The sequence below is a fragment of the Elephas maximus genome, chromosome 3, assembly GCF_024166365.1.
Source record: "Elephas maximus indicus isolate mEleMax1 chromosome 3, mEleMax1 primary haplotype, whole genome shotgun sequence".
In the NCBI taxonomy this organism is placed as follows: Eukaryota; Metazoa; Chordata; class Mammalia; order Proboscidea; family Elephantidae; genus Elephas; species Elephas maximus.
Genome location: NC_064821.1, coordinates 55,237,150 through 55,256,719, shown reverse-complemented (window position 1 = coordinate 55,256,719; position 19,570 = coordinate 55,237,150). Strand labels below are relative to the sequence as shown.

The 19,570-nt window shown below is 43.9% G+C and overlaps 2 protein-coding genes across 4 annotated transcripts in view; one reads left to right on the top strand and one right to left on the bottom strand.

Annotated features, from left to right (window-relative positions):
• The window catches only part of DNAJC16 (DnaJ heat shock protein family (Hsp40) member C16), a 35,200-nt gene extending 24,418 nt beyond the window's left edge, over window positions 1-10,782 (bottom strand). The window contains exons 1-4 of one of the 2 annotated variants that reach the window (XM_049877998.1): window positions 10,681-10,782; window positions 8,693-8,877; window positions 4,175-4,241; window positions 2,853-3,192 (exon numbers count right to left, since the gene is read on the bottom strand). In XM_049877998.1, the coding sequence (XP_049733955.1) occupies window positions 2,853-3,192; window positions 4,175-4,241; window positions 8,693-8,859 (574 nt within the window). In that variant the 5' untranslated portion in view covers window positions 8,860-8,877; window positions 10,681-10,782. The remainder of the gene's footprint in view (window positions 1-2,852; window positions 3,193-4,174; window positions 4,242-8,692; window positions 8,878-10,680) is intronic. The other variant, XM_049877999.1, reaches the window with a different exon arrangement.
• Window positions 10,783-14,530: 3,748 nt separating this feature from the next.
• The window catches only part of LOC126072598 (caspase-9-like), a 34,123-nt gene continuing 29,083 nt past the window's right edge, over window positions 14,531-19,570 (top strand). The window contains exons 1-2 of one of the 2 annotated variants that reach the window (XM_049877994.1): window positions 14,531-14,712; window positions 17,255-17,471. In XM_049877994.1, the coding sequence (XP_049733951.1) occupies window positions 14,581-14,712; window positions 17,255-17,471 (349 nt within the window). In that variant the 5' untranslated portion in view covers window positions 14,531-14,580. Of the gene's footprint in view, window positions 14,713-17,254; window positions 17,640-19,570 lie in introns of both variants that reach the window. The other variant, XM_049877993.1, reaches the window with a different exon arrangement.

Genomic DNA, 19,570 nt, shown 5'->3' with positions numbered 1-19,570 from the left:
ACCCATTTCCTAGATAGTATGAGATTGGTACATACTTAGAAATTCCTTGGAAAAGAGGACTAATTTGTTCTTTTTAAATAAGAAGTGAGGGTGGCTAATCACTGCATGATCATCCCAACTGGGCCTCCCTAAAAGTGCTGTTTGATCTTCAAGATGCTCATCATCTGTGATGCCCTGGCAGCCTCTATGCGCCTCCTGGCGAGCACCGCCTATGCTGTGCTGAGTTAGGTGTGTCTCTTATTGCGATTCCTGAGGGCAGGGATGAGGCTTTACTTGTTTCTGAAGCAGTACAACCCAGTGGTTCAGACAGTGGACTCTGGACTTAGACTTCTGGGTCCATATCCCAACACTGCTGCTTCTGAGCAGTGTGATCTCAGATTAGTTCTTTAATCTTCCTGGGCCTCAGTCTCTTCATCTGTAAAATGGGGATAACAATAGTCTCTCCCTCACTGGGTTGTTTTGGGGATAACGATGAGCCACACAAGGCACTTAGCACAATGCATGGCAACCACAACGTCCAATGATAATGTTTGTTATTTTATGCCCTCCAGTGTCTAACATCAAAATGCTGGGGGCACAGTAGTTAAGAGCTACGGCTGCTACCCAAAAGGTTGGCAGTTCGAATCTACCAGGAACTCCTTGAAAACTCTATAGGGCAGTTATACTCTGTCCTATAAGGCTGCTATGAGTCAGAATCGACTGGACGGCAATGGGTTTGGTTTTTTGGGTTTATTTTTACATCAGTATACTCCGTATTTCCAAACTCTAGTCCCCATGTCAAACCACTTCTCCCCACATTCCACTCTTCTCTACTGTACTCCCTGTCCACCCAGTAGCTCACATCAGGATGCAGTCAGTCTTGACCCCTTCTCCTCTCTTTTCCTCATTTCTCACATTCACACGATCTCCAGGACCCAGGTCCCTCAGGCCTCCATGATCTTCCCTCTGAAAAATCCTACCCTTGTCCACACTCTCTACTCCTACAGCCCTAGTTGAGGCTAGTGGTTCTCTCTTGCCAGGCCTGGTAACTTCCCTGTGCCTACTCTCATTCCTTTAGTCGTCCTTCACACAGCTTTAAGAGCTGACTTTCTGAATTATAGATCTGACTAGGGCATTCTTCAATGCAAAAACTTTTCTTGGCTTTATCACATACACATACTATAAAACAAAGTCCAGCTTCCTTAGCCAGGAGTCTAAGGTTCTTCACTACATGGCTCCCGGCATGCTCTCTGCTCCTCCTTTCCCACGCACACGGCCCGCACTTAAGACACCCCAAGCTGCTGGCTGTTTTGTGGACACTTGGTGCTCTTGTTTCTCTGCAAGGCTTGTTCCCTCTGCGTATGGAGTTACTCCTCCATTTTCTGCTCAGCCAACTTCTAGTGACCTTTTAATAAGGCTCAGCTCAAAAATAAATCCAAAGTCGGTGGCTGATAATCAGTCAGTGAATTAAATTAAGTAGACTAATAAATTTAAGAAAGGTCTTAAAAAAGGCTTTGTAAAATAGGTACTTTAATAAAACTGACTTTTGTAAACTAAAAAACCCAGTTAACCAGAAATTCTCTAAGGCTCATTTGTTAAGGGCTTAGTATGTATCAAGCACTTCGAGAAAACGTATTTTTCCTCATTTAATCTTCATAATGATACTGTTAGTCTGGCATCATTACTCACTTTTGGAGATGAAGAAACTTGTGTTAAGTAGTTTGTCCAAGGACACAAAGACACTAAATTACAGAGCTGAGACGGAAACAATGGCCTATCTGACTCCACAGCTGTGGTCATAACCATTGTACAGACCTACCTCACATAATCTATACTTGCCTGGCATGCTTAAAATGTAATCTTGGCCCAGTCCTGATGTGGCTGTAAATGCATTAGTATCCTAAATCACATAATTGTTTAATGTTTATGTTCTGCTATTGGGCCTTAATGCCAGCTCCTAGACTAAATAAAGAGGTTAAACAGTTTAAAGTATACTACCTAGCAGAGCATAAAACACAATCAGGCTTCATGACAAAGAAGCTGTTCAATCCAGTGGCTTCTACCTGATCTCACCTTCTTAACCATTCATTTATACATCAACAGCAAGCATCTACTGCCTGCCTGCCACGCGGTAGGCATTGTGCTAACCTTATTCCCTCATCTTCTTCTAAGAACTTCTTTGTGCAGTATCAGGAAAGCGTTGTGCAAATGTGAGCACCTTAGCACTTCTGAACAACAGACTGAAAATATGTTTAGAATGAATGAACTGATGGTTTTCGGCACTATGCTCTCTCCAGAAAAATCCAGGTCCCAATGTTTGACTTTGTCTCTTTTTAGTTACTCAAGACTAGGTCTGCTAGTATCTACAAAACACATACACAGACATTTAATTCAGTAATTCCAACTTTCAAGAGTCATTAAAATAAATATCTTCTCTCAGTCACTACAGTCTTCCTGGCGCTAAGTGGTAAATGTGGAATAAGGAAAGGCTAATCTGTGACTGAGGCTGGTACTCCATGGCCATTACAGAGTGAAACCACATGTCATCAGGATTACCTGCAAAACCCACAGGTGTTAAAATGGATGCTCAGCTGCTTTGTTCAACCACTAATTTTTGAGCTTCTCCTATGTATTAGGTCCCCAAGTGGATGTTAGGAGACTATGGAGAAAAAGCTTCAAATTGGCAACGCAAAATGAAAGTGGCTTATACATTTCCCCTCTCTGAAAATGTGCCCCTGGAAAACACCAATCACCACGAACTTGTGAAGAAAAATTACATAAATGGCTTCTTCTCCCTAATATCCCATCTAATTCAAGAGATCTAAGCCACCTTCTCCTCTATATACATCTTCCAATGAATTACATTATCTTACCTAATCCTTCAAGTTCTTGAACAACTTCTTTCCAAACAGGCTCGATATGGATGCAGCTAAAGCACCAATCTGAGGTGATTTTAATGAGGTAGGGTTTCTTGAAGCTATCTGGAACCACTTCATTCACATAATGTGAGAAGTGCAATAAATACTTTTCATCAACTGAGTCCCGCCGCTCAGAGTTAAAAGGGAAGTGAAAAAATGATTCATCAAAATAAAAATTTTCATGGAAGTGTCGGAAGCGGTACTCTCGCTGCTGTTGCTGCTTCTGGTAGCCCTGGTTCTCTCCAGCATCTCCATAGTGATCATAATTTGATCTCTTTTCTTCATTGGAAAGAATCTACAAGAAAGAAAAAAACACAAAACAATAAGAAATCTAAAGAGAAAAAGACCAAAACAAAGTTCGCCCAAAAGAGTTTTCTATAAACAGCTTAGAGGATATAGGAATAAATGATACGTAAACATTATGACATTAGCTAAACACTTTCATTCAACATACCAAGAAATTCTTCTCTCAGTAGAAGCATTTAAAGAAAATTCAAGACCAAAATAAATGCTCTGGTTATTTAGATACTTGTGCTCATCTCAGCATTAAAGATTTTGAGCTATCGTAACACTAAACACATCAGTAAAAGAAATAAAACTTGACGTAACATTGATCACCAGGGCTTAATCGCAAGAAAGCTGGCTCACTCATACCTTATGAGTTGAAATAATTCAAGGCAAGACATGCAAAGCTGTGAAAAACAAAAAGTAGCCACAGAACTGAGTTCAGTGCCTAGTTAACTTTGTTTTACTTAAAAAACAACTTTGAAATCTAAAATTTGAGAATCCGCTTGAGGGTGACATGTCATCCCGTGTGCTGAGCACTGTCTGTGAGGGGCAATGCCCTCCAGATTCAGGAAGGCGCGGCTTATCTTTTCTGCACATTCTAGACCAACCTACTGAAGCTGATGGGTTGGAAAATGTTGAAAATCTTGTCTTTAAATGTGTGTGTAACCTTGTGTGACTTTAACACATATAGGGAAACTGGCCTGTAATTCTTTAATGTAAGTTTCTAAAAGGCAACAGAGACATGAACTCAGGGTAATTCTACAATTCCAATTAAAGCTTTTAAAATAGGTCAGTCTTTTCAAGAGCTGAAGTGTTCAGGCACTTATTTCAACATAATGGATGTGGCCAAATACGTTCTCTCTGCCGTCATCTAGAAACTGGGTCAAGGCGTGTGGAAAATGCTCTTTCTGAGAAGGCTTTATAAAACTGATCGTCTAAGGTAGATTTTAAAAGGGCTAATGGATACATCACAAAGTTTGGCAAGGTACCTCGTAAGCCTTGCTAATTTGAATGAACTTGTCTTCTGCTCCCGGATCTTTATTTTTGTCAGGATGCCTGAAACACAAATAGGCAAACAGTAAGAATGGATTTAATTTTTTATACATGGCCAATTAACATCCTTGTATACACAGTTTGCTGTATCGGAGGCAAGTGGGAGGCCATTTTTTCAGGACAGTTCCTTAAAATAACTGGTAGAAGCAAACAGTTGCTTCATGTGACTGTAATAAATGAAACCTCGAAACAGGCAATTTCTTCCTGAAGCACTCCAGCTAGGCACATTTTCAAAGCATCAGACAGAACTGTAGCATTTCACAGAGGAATGCTCCTGAACGCTGTGAAAGCTAGCTCAAGGCTAAAGTCACTTATGAATACGAATCAACATCTTTTCCCAGGTGGCGGCATTTCATCCCAATGTTAGAATGATACTGACGTAGGCATTTCTTCTGCCAACTTGGGAAGACACAGGAAACAGCTTTTAGGATGCACCATGAATTTGTTCATTAACAGCTATCTTCCAAATACTATCTTGCTGCTGACTTTCAAATGAGAACATTTTAATTTTCAATATCACCACCCTGCTTACTCCATTCTACCTATGATTGCTTTTTTACCCATAAGTGGATAATGATATCAAAGCCACGTTTTAAGATGTGAGAAAAGTCTAGAGTTTATGCAAATTTACTTCAACTGATATCAGACAGAATGAAATCTTCAACATTTGCTATTTAATATTCAACATTTGCCATTACACACAGATGGCAATTAACTGTATCCATCTCGCTGTCAAGTATTATTTTGTAATCTTCTTGTGTTTATACCAATTTCAGCTTCCAGTATTTTAAAGTCCTGGAAAGTAGGAACTGGGATTTACTTCCTTGGAGCCCCCTAAGATCTAAATCAGTGTTTTATACTGATTGATTTTTCAATCGTCTTTTTATGAAGAGACTCTGCGGTACAGCGCTTATTCTTTATGTAGTAACTTCTGCTAACTTCTAGTGAATTTCCTCTAGCAAAGGCTCTGGAAAGAAACAATCCACTGGGAAGCAAATGACTACTAAATACAACATCAGATACACTAGAATTTAAAAAAACCCTACAACTTCACCAACTTATTCCAGCAGAAACATGTTGAATGAATTATACCACATATTCTGATTTCTCTAAAAATTAACTTCAAAATGCTAACTGTTGAATTTAAACATCATTCCTCTCTTAACTTAAACCTTTGACTCTTGTTATGAATATTAGTGAAAAAAAAAAAAAAAACCTCAGCTAGGCATAATGAAAACTGCATGACTAAATGAAACGAGATGGAGGCTCCGGAGCATGTTCTGAATGACAAAAAAAAAAAAAAAAAGTGTTTTCAGTATTTAAACTTAGGTTAAAGATCGAGAAGATAAAATTATGCAACCATATAAGCTAAGACTTCACACACAGAACTCTGTAAAGGAAGAAAGGTGGGAAGCAGCTTTTAAGAAGAATTAATTAAAGACAGAGTCTTGAGGGCCACTGTGTTAGAAACTACAAATCCTGAAACAGAGGAAGTCAAGGCCCAAGAGCAGGGAGGAAACCACAAGACAGTTTTCAGCTTATGAGGGATACTCCCCTAACTGCAGGAAGAGGCAAAATTGAAAACATTTAGAAAAGGATAAATTCAGCCCTAGGAAAGTACTGTCCAATGCTATTTTCAGTGTATATGAAATCACTTCATGAACTGCAATAAATGTTTTTTAAATTTCAGAGTGAAGAAAATGTTGTGCGTGGATTCTACAGGCTATTTAAACCAAACTAAAAACCAAACCCACTGCCGTCCAGCTGATTCTGACCAGGCTATCTAATTCTCCCTAAAACAATCAAAATGAAGGTAAAAAAGGTGACACAGTAAAGTATCAGACAAATCCATTTACTGTTCACTTGACTGAACCACCTTACATTCATTTGCTTCAAATTTTATGACGCTATTTTCTTGGGGTGGGAATAGGTTTTTTTTTTTTTTTTTGCTAACGTGGATTCCAAAAGAAAAGTACCTATGATAAAACGTAATTATTGGGAGAGAAACAGTTTTCCTGAGAAAAAAGTGACCTGAAATGGTTTTACCGATCAAGGAGAGAGCTCTTGAGAAACACTATGAAGCAGCCAAACATAGTAGCGGAAGGCTACAGATCCAAGTCAACAAGTAACCACTTCTTCCTGCTACAGCTCACTCTGAAAATTTTAACCAGGAAACATTACAAGTTGTATAACCATTATCAAGTGAAACTTAAACTATTTCAGTGATAAAACAATGCCACAACCAAAATAACAAAAAATAATAATTCAGTAGAAATACAAAGGAAAAGTGAAATTTAGACTTTCACTGAATGATACTATTTCTGCGGTGATGAGTTATTCCTGTTGAGAATCTAATTATGGAAGAGAGGCATGTGACTCACTTAATATCATAACACCCTTTTCAGCTCCGGAAGACAGAAAAGTCAAAGCTGTACGTTTTAAGGGGCCCTGCATACTCAAGTTACCATTTCTGCTCTTAAAACTTTATCAAAGACTGTACCTGGCTCAAAAGAATGTTGCTACCCTATGAGTTAACTACAGATTTATCTATTTTTGCTTTAAAGAAGCAAGAGTTTGAAATAAGGTAGAAAGCAACTTTAGGGTAAAGAGAGTCCCTGGAAAGAAGTCAAGCACAATTAGAGGTTGTGTATTTAGCATCTGATTCTGGATTCCTTCTGAGATGAAATATGGTCTAAAATACTTAGTTTCTCAAAACATTATATTTGAACTACTTTTACTTTTACTGAAACCAGTTTGACAACAAGTTTCACCTTCCCACTGAAGAATAATGGCACCAGGCAGAGCCATGCGCAGCCTGCAACGTCATTTGCATGCGGCAGCTTTGCTTCTCCGTAACGTCATCCTATCCCAAGCAGCTCCTTTCCACCTAAATATTAACCCACTCACCCTTACTTCTGCCCAGACAGGCAAGTGATTAAAAAGCAAACAACAAAAAACCCTGATAAACTACCTGCTGGTGCAGAAGGTCAAACTACGGAACCCAGAGCTGAATAGAGATTTAACAATGCTGAGCCTCAATATCCTCATCTGTTAAAAAGGGACAACCATATCCTCCCTCATAGGGCAATTATAAGGTTTAAAAGAGATAAAAAGCATAGCACCTGGAGCCTGTAGTAGGTGCTCAATGACGGTTCCCATTCCAAACCTTCTTTCATTAGTTATAGTTGGTTCACCTAGCTTGCAGTTACCTGTGTCCTTTCCTTCCCTTCCTCCTCCTGCTTCCCCTTCAGTTATATAATCCAACACTTCTGCTTCTTTGCCACGGCCAAAGCATTAGTGGAAGAAACCGATGACATCTGTCCAAAATAAGTTTTAGGCTTATTGCTATCCTGCGAATTCACAAATACTTGTATATTCTCCAGCATATGCTCTAAGGGTACACTTATGATGTTTCTATAGTTTTTTAAAGTAACATATTCAGTTCCTGAATATTCTTTTTAAATTGAGATCAAAAAGTTCTTACTCATGGAGAGTCCCTGACGGAGCAGAAGAAAGGTGTGGAGCAGAATGCAAATTCACATAAAAAGACCAGACTTAATGGTCTGACTGAGACTGGTGGAACTCCTGAGGCCATGGCCCCTGGACGCTCTGTTAACCCAGGACTAAAACCATGCCCAAAGCCCACTCTTCAGACGAAGATTAGACTGGACTATAAAACATAAAATAATTCTTATGAAGATTGTGCCTCTTAGTTCAAGCAGATACACGAAACCAAATGGGTAGCTCCTGTCCGGAGGCAGGATGAGAAGGCAAGAAGGGACAGGAGCTGGTTGGATGGACACGGGAAACCTGGGGTGGAAAGGGGGAATGTGCTGTTACATTACAGGGATTACAACTACTGTCACATAACAATATGTGTATAAATTTTCTCTGAGAAATTAACTTGAGCTGTTAATTTCTCAGAGAAAATTTATACACATATTGTTATAGATACTCTAAAATATAGAGTAAAATATAGTTAAAGATACTCTAAAAATTTTTAAAAGTTTAAAAATTAATAATTTGGGGAACAGGATTGGTAGTGTTCCCTTTAGTAATCACACTCATTTAGAGTTACATCATGAGTAGCATATCTTGGGAAGGACACCTCATCCACTGTTGATTACATAGTGTTTTTCTTTTCTTTTTTTTTAATTAAAGCTCTCATCCTACTTTAATATTAAAAATGAAAACAGTACCTAGGGCAATTCTTTAAGTCCAAGAATTCCCAAAAGGGAGTTTCATAATAACAAAGGTTTGATCTCATCACTCAAAATTAATAGAATAACATGAAAGTTAATTCTCCCACACAAAATATTTTAGACAGATATATGTACATATATTTACTGAACACAGAGACAGAGACAAATAAAAGCTAATCATAACTTAAGATTTCATTTCCCTGCTAAAACTGCTTAGCTTATATTAAACTGCTATTTCTTTGTTTCACCTACCATTCCCGGGCGAGCTTCTTATAAGCCTTTTTAATATCAGCCTGACTGGCTGTTCGGCTGACCCCTAGGACTCTGTATGGGTCAAAATCCAACGCAGACAGAATTTGCAGGATCAGAACCAGAACTATCAAGAATTGCCAGGAAATGCTCAACTTTTTCACTTCCATTTCTCTTCCTTTCCAGAGCTGAAATGATTGAAGAGGCAATAAGTTTCAGTGGCAGACACCTGGACAGTCTTGTTTTTTAGACGTAAGATATAGGGATGGAACACAAAACAAAAGATATTTTGCAAGAAAAGTGTCAAGCTGTTTGACCATCTCTCTTAAATCAACAGTCTCTACTATTTTTGAACACCCCAAATAAGAACTACTATAGATGAAAAGATGAGCAATAAGAACTAATAGCAACTCTCCAGAATCCTTGGATTAGAAAAGTTTTAGAAATGAATGAGATGAAGAAAATAATAAGTGAATGCGGGAAAATATAATTAGAAAATTAAGGCAACTGCATCTCAAATAAACTATTTCATTTACTCTGACAGTGAGTTTAAACTTTAAGACTACTTTGCTTGAACACGTGCTAAATAAACTCAGGCAATCACAGGATTTACCATTTGCTAAACTACAAAATGACATAGCTGTGGCATTCTTGGGCATTAAGTAAGTACAAACAGGAAAGTGAAATACTCTTGAAAAACCATATGGTTAGACTTGGTGTGCCTCAATTCCATTCTTTCTCACCATGCTCACTCAGACAGGGTAAGCGGAGAAGATACTCTTTAATTTAATCATTAGCAGTAAGGTCAATATAAATGAAGGCCTCAGAGGAGAAATAAAAAGTGGTGAGAAAAAATATAGTTTTTCACGTAAAACAGGATTAATGGCAAAGACTATACAACAGGCATGGTCTCAACATAATTTATGCTCCAACTCTGGTTGAGTGTAGTAACTGAGTTCATTGCAGGTTTTGGAAATAACTGTGAATGGTTAATAAACAAAGTAGCGGTGGTATTGCCCCGACATTTACACTTCAGGATTATGATCTTTGTGACACTATATGCAATGACTTTTTTCAAGGGTCATATCTACCTTGATTTTTCATAAATTACTAAAGTTTTAAGGTTCAAATCTATAGTATGACACCTTCCTTACTCAAGAGGGACAAAGCTGTAACAGCAGTGGATTTTGACAAGCGGAAGTCTAATGCTGCCTAGGAGTCCCTACAAAAGTGATTAATCTGATGACCAGTGTTTAGGACTACATGCATGCTAAATATAATTCTAAAACAAACCAATTTCTTCCTTGTTAAGACAACCCATTCTATTCTACAGTGTCTTTGGATCAGTACAGTTTGCTAAAAGCCAAGGAGGTGTAGTTAATGGTTAAACACATGGGCTTTGGAATCAGACAAGGATTGAAATCAATCCTCAACCACTTTATGACCTTGGGTAAGTGACTTCAGCTTACTAAGTATCTACTGCGCTTATTTATAACATAAGAATAAATACTACTACTTTGAAGGATCATCATGGAGATTTAATGTACATAAAGAATTTACTTAGCACAGGATCAACAATCAGTAGGTGGTACTTAGTGTTATTATTTCTACAGTACGTTCACTGCCTTATTCAACTGTGTCAGCCCGCTCCAGTGAGAGGACCCAAGGGGCGGGGGCTGTGAAGTTTGTGGCGTTCTCAGGGCAAGAAACCACCTGCCCAACAGGTAGGCTGCCCGCCCTCGGACAGCATCCTTTACCAGACAGGCGCTCCCACGGACACGCTCCGGGTCTGAGCCTCGTCTCGAGCTTCCGCCGGGGGTCGCAACCCTCCAGGAGCGGCCTGCACCCCCGCCGCCCCCCAAGCGCCCTGGGCCCAGCCCTGTCGGCTCCCGATTCCCCCCGGGCCCTAGAAGGAACTGACGGGGAGATCCCTGAGCCTGCCCGGCTCCGCCGCATTCGCGGCTCCGCGCGTCACGCCGAGAAGAAGTTACCCGGAAGGGCACCGGCCTAACCGGCTGCAGCGTCTGTGCTCCAGTCGGTCCGCCGGGCCGGGAGCCTCCGGTCCACACCAGCGCCCGCTCGGCCTGGGTAGGGGAAGGAGGAGGAGACTAGCTACAGCGGAATCACGTGACCCTTAAAGGGCCAGCGCACAGACGGTGCGGACTGAGCAGGTCGAAGGCTTCTAGTTTGCGCATATGTTTTGATCCTTGCCACCCGCCGTCTGCGCGTGGACTAGTAGTGGTTGCCATAGGGACGATGGGCGGTCTTTGGCTGGCTCCAAATGGATGGTCGTGACCAAAGAGGCTAAAACGTGCCTCCTAGCGAGGCGTAGTCGTGATGCATGATGGGACGCCAGAAAGACCTCCCCGTTCCAGGAAGGGATTTCCACTCCTACCAGGAGGTGGCCCTCGTCTGGCAACAGTTGCTAGGGTTGGGAAACAGTCTTTGGTCCCTGCTCTCTTTAACCCTATTCATAGAATCCTAAAGCGTCAGAGTTGGAAGGGACCTTAGGGATCCTTTTTAGCCCAACTGCTCCTTGTACTGATGGAGAGATTGAAGACCAGAGAAGGGCAGGGATGTGCCCAAGGTCACAGGACCATTCAATAGAGGGGCTATGCCTAGAATCTTGGACTCCTAATCCCATTTACGAAAAATGAGGTCCACCCTAGAATGTGCTGGGACAGGATGTGTGTGTGTGTGTGTGTGTGTGTGTCAGGGGGAGGGGTACAGGTGAACGAGGCAAACTTTCTTTGAGCCGATGATATAGGTCTCTAGGGGATATATCGACAGAGTTCATTTCCCCCAGCCCAGTTTGTTTTTTCTTAGCACTTGTCACTATCTAACATACTATATCTTTTATTTATTTATATTGTTTACCATCTGTCTTCCCCCCTCTGGAGTGTAAGCCTTTTAAGGGCGGGAGTTTTTGTCTGTTTTCTTCACTTCCACATTACACGAACCTTGGCATATACCCAAAAAAACCCACTGCTGTTGAGTCGATTCTGACTCATAGCGACTTACTGGCCCTCAATAAATATTTGTTGAATAAATAAATGAATGGGGCTGAAGTTTTGCTCTCAAGAGATTAGTTTCTAAGGTGGACTCCTGGTTGAGTGTTGGCTTTGGAATCAGGTTTGGGTTTGAATCTTGCCTGCGTCTTCCACTTACTACTGTGTGACCTTGAATGGTGACTTTACTTCTCTGAGCCCAGCGTACACATCTGTAAAATGGGAGAAAAGAATACTTCCCTGGCAGGATTGTAAATAAATTTTTTAGTGAGGGACAATTGCTATAATGCATATAAAGTGGCTAGCCCAGCGACTGGACCCATAGCAAATACTCAACAAATAGAAGCAACTATTCTTGAAGCACTTATTGATGAAGATCAAAGAGTATAGCTTTCAGAATGGAGGCACCTTACCATAAAGAAAACAAAAATCCTCATAACTGGACCAATAAGTAACATCATGACAAACGAAGTTGTCAAGGATTTTATTTTTCTTGGATCCACTATCAACTCCCATAGAAGCAGCAGTAAAAAAAAAAAAAAAAAAAAAAAAAAATCAAACAATGTATATTTCATTGGGCAAATCTGCTGCAAAAGACCTCCTTAAAGTGTTAAAAAGCAAAAATATCACTTGGAGGACTAAGGTGCACCTGACCCAAGCCATGGTATTTTCAATTGCCTCATATGCATGTGAAAGCTGGACAATGAATAAGAAAAGACAGAAAAAGAATTGATGCCCTTGAATTATGGTGTCAGCAAAGAATATTGAATATAACCATTGACTGCCAGAAGAATGAACAAGTTTGTCTTGGAAGTACAGCCAAAGTGCTCCTTGAAAGCAAGAATGGCAAGACTTCGTCTCACGTACTTCAGACATATTATCAGGAGGGATCAGTCCCGGGAGAAGGACATCATGCTTGGTAAAGTGGAAGTCAATGAAAAAGAGAAAGACCCTCACAAGAGATGGATTGACACAGTGGCTGCAACAATGGGCTCAAGCATAACGATTGTGAGGATGGCTCACGATTGTGCAGTGTTTCATTCTGTTGTACGTAGGGTTGCTACAGGTCAGAACGGACTTGGCAGGACATAACAAGATTTTCGAAATGTGAAAACGAGCCATAAAAACTATGGGAGTTCAGAGGACTAGATTCCTGCATTTTCTCTTTTTTTGGGAGGTGCTAGGGTGGTGCCCTGTGGTGCAATGCTGCTAACCAAATGGTGGGGAGTTCGGATCCACCAGTCACTCCTTGGAAACCCTATAGGGCAGCTCTATTCTATCCTACAGGATGGCTATGAGTTGGAATTGACTCGAGGCCAATGCGTTTGTTTTTTTTTGAGGGTGAGAGAAAGGAGTCCTGGTGGTGCAGTGATTAAGCGCTCAGCTGCTAACCGAAAGCTTGGCGGTTGGAACAGATGTGGCAGTCTACTTCAGTAAAGATTTACAGCCTTGGAAACCCTATGGGGCAGTTCTATAGCGTCCTATAGTGTCGCTGTGAGTCCAACTGACTTAACCGAGATAGGTTTTGTTTGGTTACTTTTACGGTGGGAGGGAGAGAAGTGTATGGAGGCGCCTTAAAGGTTGGGCTTTTGGTTGACAAGGAGCGTGTTTGGAACACGGGACAAAGCAGCGAGATCTGGGCACAGAGTAGGGGGAGACAAGTGGTTTTAATTGTACGCAGGGGAGGAGGCTAGTGGGAGCCATACCTACGAGGGGGTTGAATAGGGTCGGGCAGACCCTGGCTGCAGGCATAGTTGTCCTTCTCACTAGCACTGTGCCCCCCAAACCCCAAGCAGGGTTTTCGTGAATTCTGGCGAGGGGTCCTTGGCACTCCAGGAACGGATGCCACACACAAAAAAACAAAAAACCAAACCCAGTGCCTTCGAGTGGATTCCGACTCATAGCGACCCTATAGGACAGAGTAGAACTGCCCCACAGAGTTTCCAAGGAGCACCTGGGGGATTCAAACTGCTGCCCCTTTGGTTAGCAGCCGTAGCACTTAACTACTACGCCACCAGATTTCCGGGCGCCACAATAGACAAGAGTTATCAGCCCTCGGGAGGCGGGGCAGCGATGTGGGGGTGGGTCTTGAGGCGGATCCGGGAGGCGGGTCCTGCAGGGAACTGGCGATGTGTGGGCAGGTCCCACAAGAAACCAAAAAACCCTCTGCTGTGGAGTCCATTCCGATTCATAGTAACCCTATAGGACAGAGTAGAACTGCCCTATACGGTTTCCAATGAGCGCCTGGTAGATCTGAACTGCCGACCTTTCCGTTAACAGATGCAGCTCTTAACCACTACGCCACGAGGGTTTATGTCCCACAAGGGGGAAGGAAAAAGGGGGGTGAATTCTAGGGGCGGGGCGATGACGGGAGGCAGTGGCGGGGCGGAGCGTCTTGGAGGTGGTGCAGTGATGGGGCAGGGCAGATCCTGGGGCGGAGCCTGGAGGCGGGACCTATAGGCAGGGGGCGACGCAGGGGCGGGTCCTGGGGCGTATCTGTGGCGTGGGGACGGGCTTTAGTAGTGCGGTGACCGGGCAAGGTACGAGCGGGGGCCTGGAGGCGGGGCCTGGAGGCGGGGCCTGGAGGCGGGGCCTGGAGGCTGGCCTTGGGGCGGGTCCTGGGGCGGATCTGTGGCGCGAGGGCAGGGCCTAGGGATGGTGGCGAGGTGACGAACAGGGCATGGGCGAGTCTTGGGGCGGGGTGGGGGCGTGTCCTGGCGGTGTGGAGGCGTGGCTGGCGGAGACGGGGCGGGGTACAGGCGGGACAGAGATGCGGGGGCGGGGCCATGGCGCAGCGCGGGGCGGGTCCTGGGGTGGGGTGGGGGTCAGAAGCCAGGCCCGGAAGCGGACGAAGGCCGACCGGGGTCCCGGATCCTGCCCGCCATGGACGAGGCCGATCGGCAGCTCCTGCGGCGGTGCCGGGTGCGACTGGTCCGCGAACTGCAGGTGGCTGAGCTCTGGGACGCGCTGCTTAACCGCGGGCTCTTCACGCCTGACATGATCGAAGACATCCAGGTGCGCCCCCGCCCCGCCGGCTCTCCCCCCACTGTTTCCTCCTCCACATTCCGCGTCGCCCGCAGACTTCCAATACACTTAGTGGCTTCGCTGGGGTAAAGACCTACATACGCGCCCTCCCCTCTCCCTTCCATGCCACCCAGCACCCACCCTCTGGGAGACCACTGAATGGGAACACCATTTTCCCTAACGCCTTGGAGCCCACTAGAATCAGACAGTTCCAAACACCTGTTGGGAGATTTGCTAAAGCCATCAGCGTTTGCTGTCTAGCTGCTGTGATACTTGTGTTTCTTGCAAGAAAGAGGTAGAGGGTCAGGTCACCCATTTTGGCGTCAGACTGCCGGGCAGTGTGTTCCTGGATAAATCACTTAACCTCTTTGACCCTCAGTTTCCTCAGCTGTGAAATGGGGACAACAGTAGTATTGTTATGAGCACTAAACGAGATAATGGATGTGACACACTTGGAGCAGCGTCGGGCACAGAGTAGGGGCCCCACAGGTGGTGGCTAGCTGTGTCCTGTTCTGTTTGGGCAGCCCCTCCTAAATTTATATTTCGTAAGGGGTTTTGGAGATCAGGGAACTTGATGCAGGTAATGGAAGTTGGAAAGAACAATAAACATTTCAAGTTTTCTTTAATAGCACTTTCATGTCTATTGTCTTAGCTGTGAGATAGGAGGGCATAGGAGGTGTTTCCTACCATGAGGTGCAGGGGGTGTGAATGGCTTACAGAGGTCCCTGGCTCTTGACCCCTGACTTTATTGGTCCAGTACAATGTAGGCTTCTTGCAGGCTGAGTCTCTGGTTTCTGAACCACCCAGGAGTCTTGCCTGATTGTTAGAGGAAGTCTTCAGTAGGAGAAGGTAGTCACGTGTCACGTCTCACGTGCTTAGCAGCCACATGTGGCTAATGGCTACTATATTGGACAGTGAAGATAAAAAACATTTCCATCATCATGGAAAGTTCTCCAGTGCTGCTGTAGGTTATTTGAGGATAGGCTGATATCTTCTCCCATGTATCCCTAGGCATTAGCCGGTGCCGGGTCTCAAACGACAGCAGAGATAAACAGTAAATGACTAGTGTCTTTTCCCTGTTCCACCTTGCTCCCAGTTTTAGTGACCAGCCCCCCCATCCTGACATCTGTGTGCTGACCTTGACCGTTCTCCATCTTCACAGTCCACCCAATCAATGCCCATGTCCTAACAACTCTCCCTCCTCGTTTCTCTGATCCATCCTCTCACTACTTTCCATACCAGCTGCACTGTCTTTGCTGCCTCCTGGCCAGCTGTGTCTTACTCCCTTCCATTGCCCACCCTGCCCCACGATGATTTGTCTAAAAGACAGACCTCACTCCGTCACTTCCATCTTAAAACTTGTCTGTGGCTCCTCACAGCTCTCAGGGTAAATTTCTTGGCATGACCATGTGCATGCCTTGTCTTTCACCACTGTCCTCCCCTCTACCTGCTTGTGTTTCTCTGAGTTCGCTTTTTACTTCCTAATGGTCCCAGGGATCTCAGGTAAGACATCCCCTCCTGGGGGCTTTTTTGACCCTCCCAAGTCTGAGTTGGGTGTCCTGTCCATTTGTGTTCCTCTACTAGATATTTTGTCCTTAAGGGCTGAGACTGGTCACTGTATTGTCAGCACTTAGCACAGTGCTGGGCACATAGTAGATGTCTCCAAAATACTGATTGAATAATCAAAGATTGGCAAGTGGCATGGACTCGGTTTACCTGCAGTCTCAATTCTTGGCCATGTGCCTGATTGCTTAGATTTATAAACCAAAAACCAAACCAAACCCTCTGCCATCGAGTTGATTCTGACTCATAGCACCCTGTAGGACAGAGTAGAACTGCCCCGTAGGGTTTCTAAGGAGCAGCTGGTGGATTTGAACTGCCAATGTTTTGGTTAGCAGCAGTAGCTTCTAACCACGGGTGCCACCGGGGCTCTGCTTAGACTTATACTAGGGGGAAAATGAGGGGGCAAGATGAGAGTCACCGAGAAAGTGCTTAGGTGATTGCTGCAGTTGTTAGCTGCTGTTAAGTCTCAGCCCCTGGCTCATGGTGACTCCATGCACAACGAAATGAAATGCTGCCTGTTCCTGAGCCATCCCCATGGTCGGTTGTAAATCAGACCATTGTGATCCATAGGATTTTCATTGGCTAATTTTTGGAAGTAGATCGCTAGGCCTTTCTTCTAGTCTGTCTTCGTCTGGAAGCTCTGTTGAAACCTGTTAAACATTGTAAACAAACAAAAAACAAACCCATGGCTGTGGAGTTGATTCTGACTCGTAGCAACCCTGTAGGACAGAGTAGAACTGCCCCATAGGGTTTCCAAGGAGCAGCTGTTGGATTCGAACCACTACCCCACCAAGCTCCTGTTCAGCATCATAACAACATGCAAACCTCCACTGACAGATGGGTGATGACTGTGCCTGAGGTACATTGGCCAGGAATCAAACCCGATATCCTGCATAGAAGGAGCGACTTCTACTGCTGAACTACCACTGCTCTCTTGGGTAATTAGTGCTTTCTCTTTCTTTCCAAACAGCGGGCAGGCTCTGGATCTCGGCGGGATCAGGCCAGGCAGCTGGTCACAGATCTAGAGACTCGAGGGAGCCAGGCCCTTCCTTTGTTCATCTCCTGCTTACAGGACACAGGCCAGGACATGCTGGCTTCATTACTGAGCACGAGTTGCCAAGTAGCAAAGGAGCATCTGGATGTCAGACCCCTGGACCTCGTGCATGGACCAATGGGCCTCAACCCAGGTGAGCTGAGAGCGGTTAAGCAGGATCCATCGAGGTTGAACATGCGACATCTCCCTACAGTGGTGCTGGGGCCTGACAAGCTCCAACCAGCTGAGCTCAGGCCAGAGGTTCTCAGACCAGAGGTGCCCAGGCCAGTGACCGTTGGCTCTGGAGGACTCCGTGATGCCTGTGAGTATCCAAAGTGGTTTGGTGAGTGGGCATATTGAGCAGCCATTAAGGAGTGACCATTGGTACAGTTAGGTGGGCTGAGATCCAAAGTTTAATTTTCGATTCCAATTCATAGTGACCCTATAGGACAGAGTAGAACTGCCTCATAGGATTATCTTTTTTTTTTTTTTAATAACTTTTATTAAGGTTCAAGTGAACGTTTACAAATCCAATCAGTCTGTCACATATAAGTTTACATACATCTCACTCCCTACTCCCACTTACTCTCCCCCTCTTGAGTCAGCCCTTTCAGTCTCTCCTTTCTTGACAATTTTGCCTGCTTCCCTCTCTCTCTATCCTCCCATCCCCCCTCCAGACAAGAGTTGCCAACACAATCTCAAGTGTCCACCTGATATAAATAGCTCACTCTTCATCAGCGTCTCTCCCCCACCCGCTGACCAGTCCCTTTCATTTCTGATGAGTTGTCTTCGGGGATGGTTCCTGTCCTGTGTCAACAGAAGGTCTGGGGAGCATGGCCGCCGGGATTCCTCCAGTCTCAGTCAGACCATTAAGTTTGGTCTTTTTATGAGAATTTGGGGTCTGCATCCCACTGATCTCCTGCTGCCTCAGGGGTCCTCTGCTGTGCTCCCTGTCAGGGCAGTCATCTATTGTGGCCGGGCACCAACTAGTTCTTCTGGTCTCAGGATGATGTAGGTCTCTGGTTCATGTGGCCCTTTCTGTCTCTTGGGCTCTTAGTTGCCGTGTGGGCTTGGTGTTCTTCATTTTCCTTTGCTCCAGGTGGGTTGAGACCAATTGATGCATCTTAGATGGCCGCTTGTTAGCATTTAAGACCCCAGACGCCACATTTCAAAGTGGGATGCAGAATGATTTCATAATAGAATTATTTTGCCAATTGACTTAGAAGTCCCCGCAAACCATGTTCCCCAGACCCCCGCGCTTGCTCCGCTGAGCTTTGAAGCATTCATTTTATCCCGGAAACTTCTTTGCTTTTGGTCCAGTCCAATTGAGCTGACCTTCCATGTATTGAGTGTTGTCTTTCCCTTCACCTAAAGCAGTTCTTATCTACTGATTAATCAATAAAAAACCCCTCTCCCACCCTCCCTCCCTCCCCCCCTCGTAACCACAAAAGTATGTGTTCTTCTCAGGTTTACTATTTCTCAAGATCTTATAATAGTGGTCTTATACAATATTTGTCCTTTTGCCTCTGACTAATTTCGCTCAGCATAATGCCTTCCAGGTTCCTCCATGTTATGAAATGTTTCAGAGATTCGTCACTGTTCTTTATCGATGCGTAGTATTCCATTGTGTGAATATACCACAATTTATTTACCCATTCATCCGTTGATGGACACCTTGGTTGCTTCCAACTTTTTGCTATTGTAAACAGAGCTGCAATAAACATGGGTGTGCATATATCTGTTTGTATGAAGACTCTTGTATCTCTAGGGTATATTACTAGGAGTGGGATTTCTGGGTTGTATGGTAGTTCTATTTCTAACTGTTTAAGATAACGCCAGATAGATTTCCAAAGTGGTTGTACCATTTTACATTCCCACCAGCAGTGTATGAGAGTTCCAATCTCTCCGCAGCCTCTCCAACATTTATTATTTTGTGTTTTTTGGATTAATGCCAGCCTTGCTGGTGTGAGATGGAATCTCATCATAGTTTTAATTTGCATTTCTCTAATGGCTAATGATCCAGAGCATTTTCTCATGTATCTGTTGGCTGCCTGAATATCTTCTTTAGTGAAATGTGTGTTCATATCCTTTGCCCACTTCTTGATTGGGTTGTTTGTCTTTTTGTGGTTGAGTTTTGACAGAATCATGTAGATTTTAGAGATCAGGCGCTGGTCGGAGATGTCATAGCTGAAAATTCTTTCCCAATCTGTAGGTGGTCTTTTTACTCTTTTGGTGAAGTCTTTAGATGAGCAT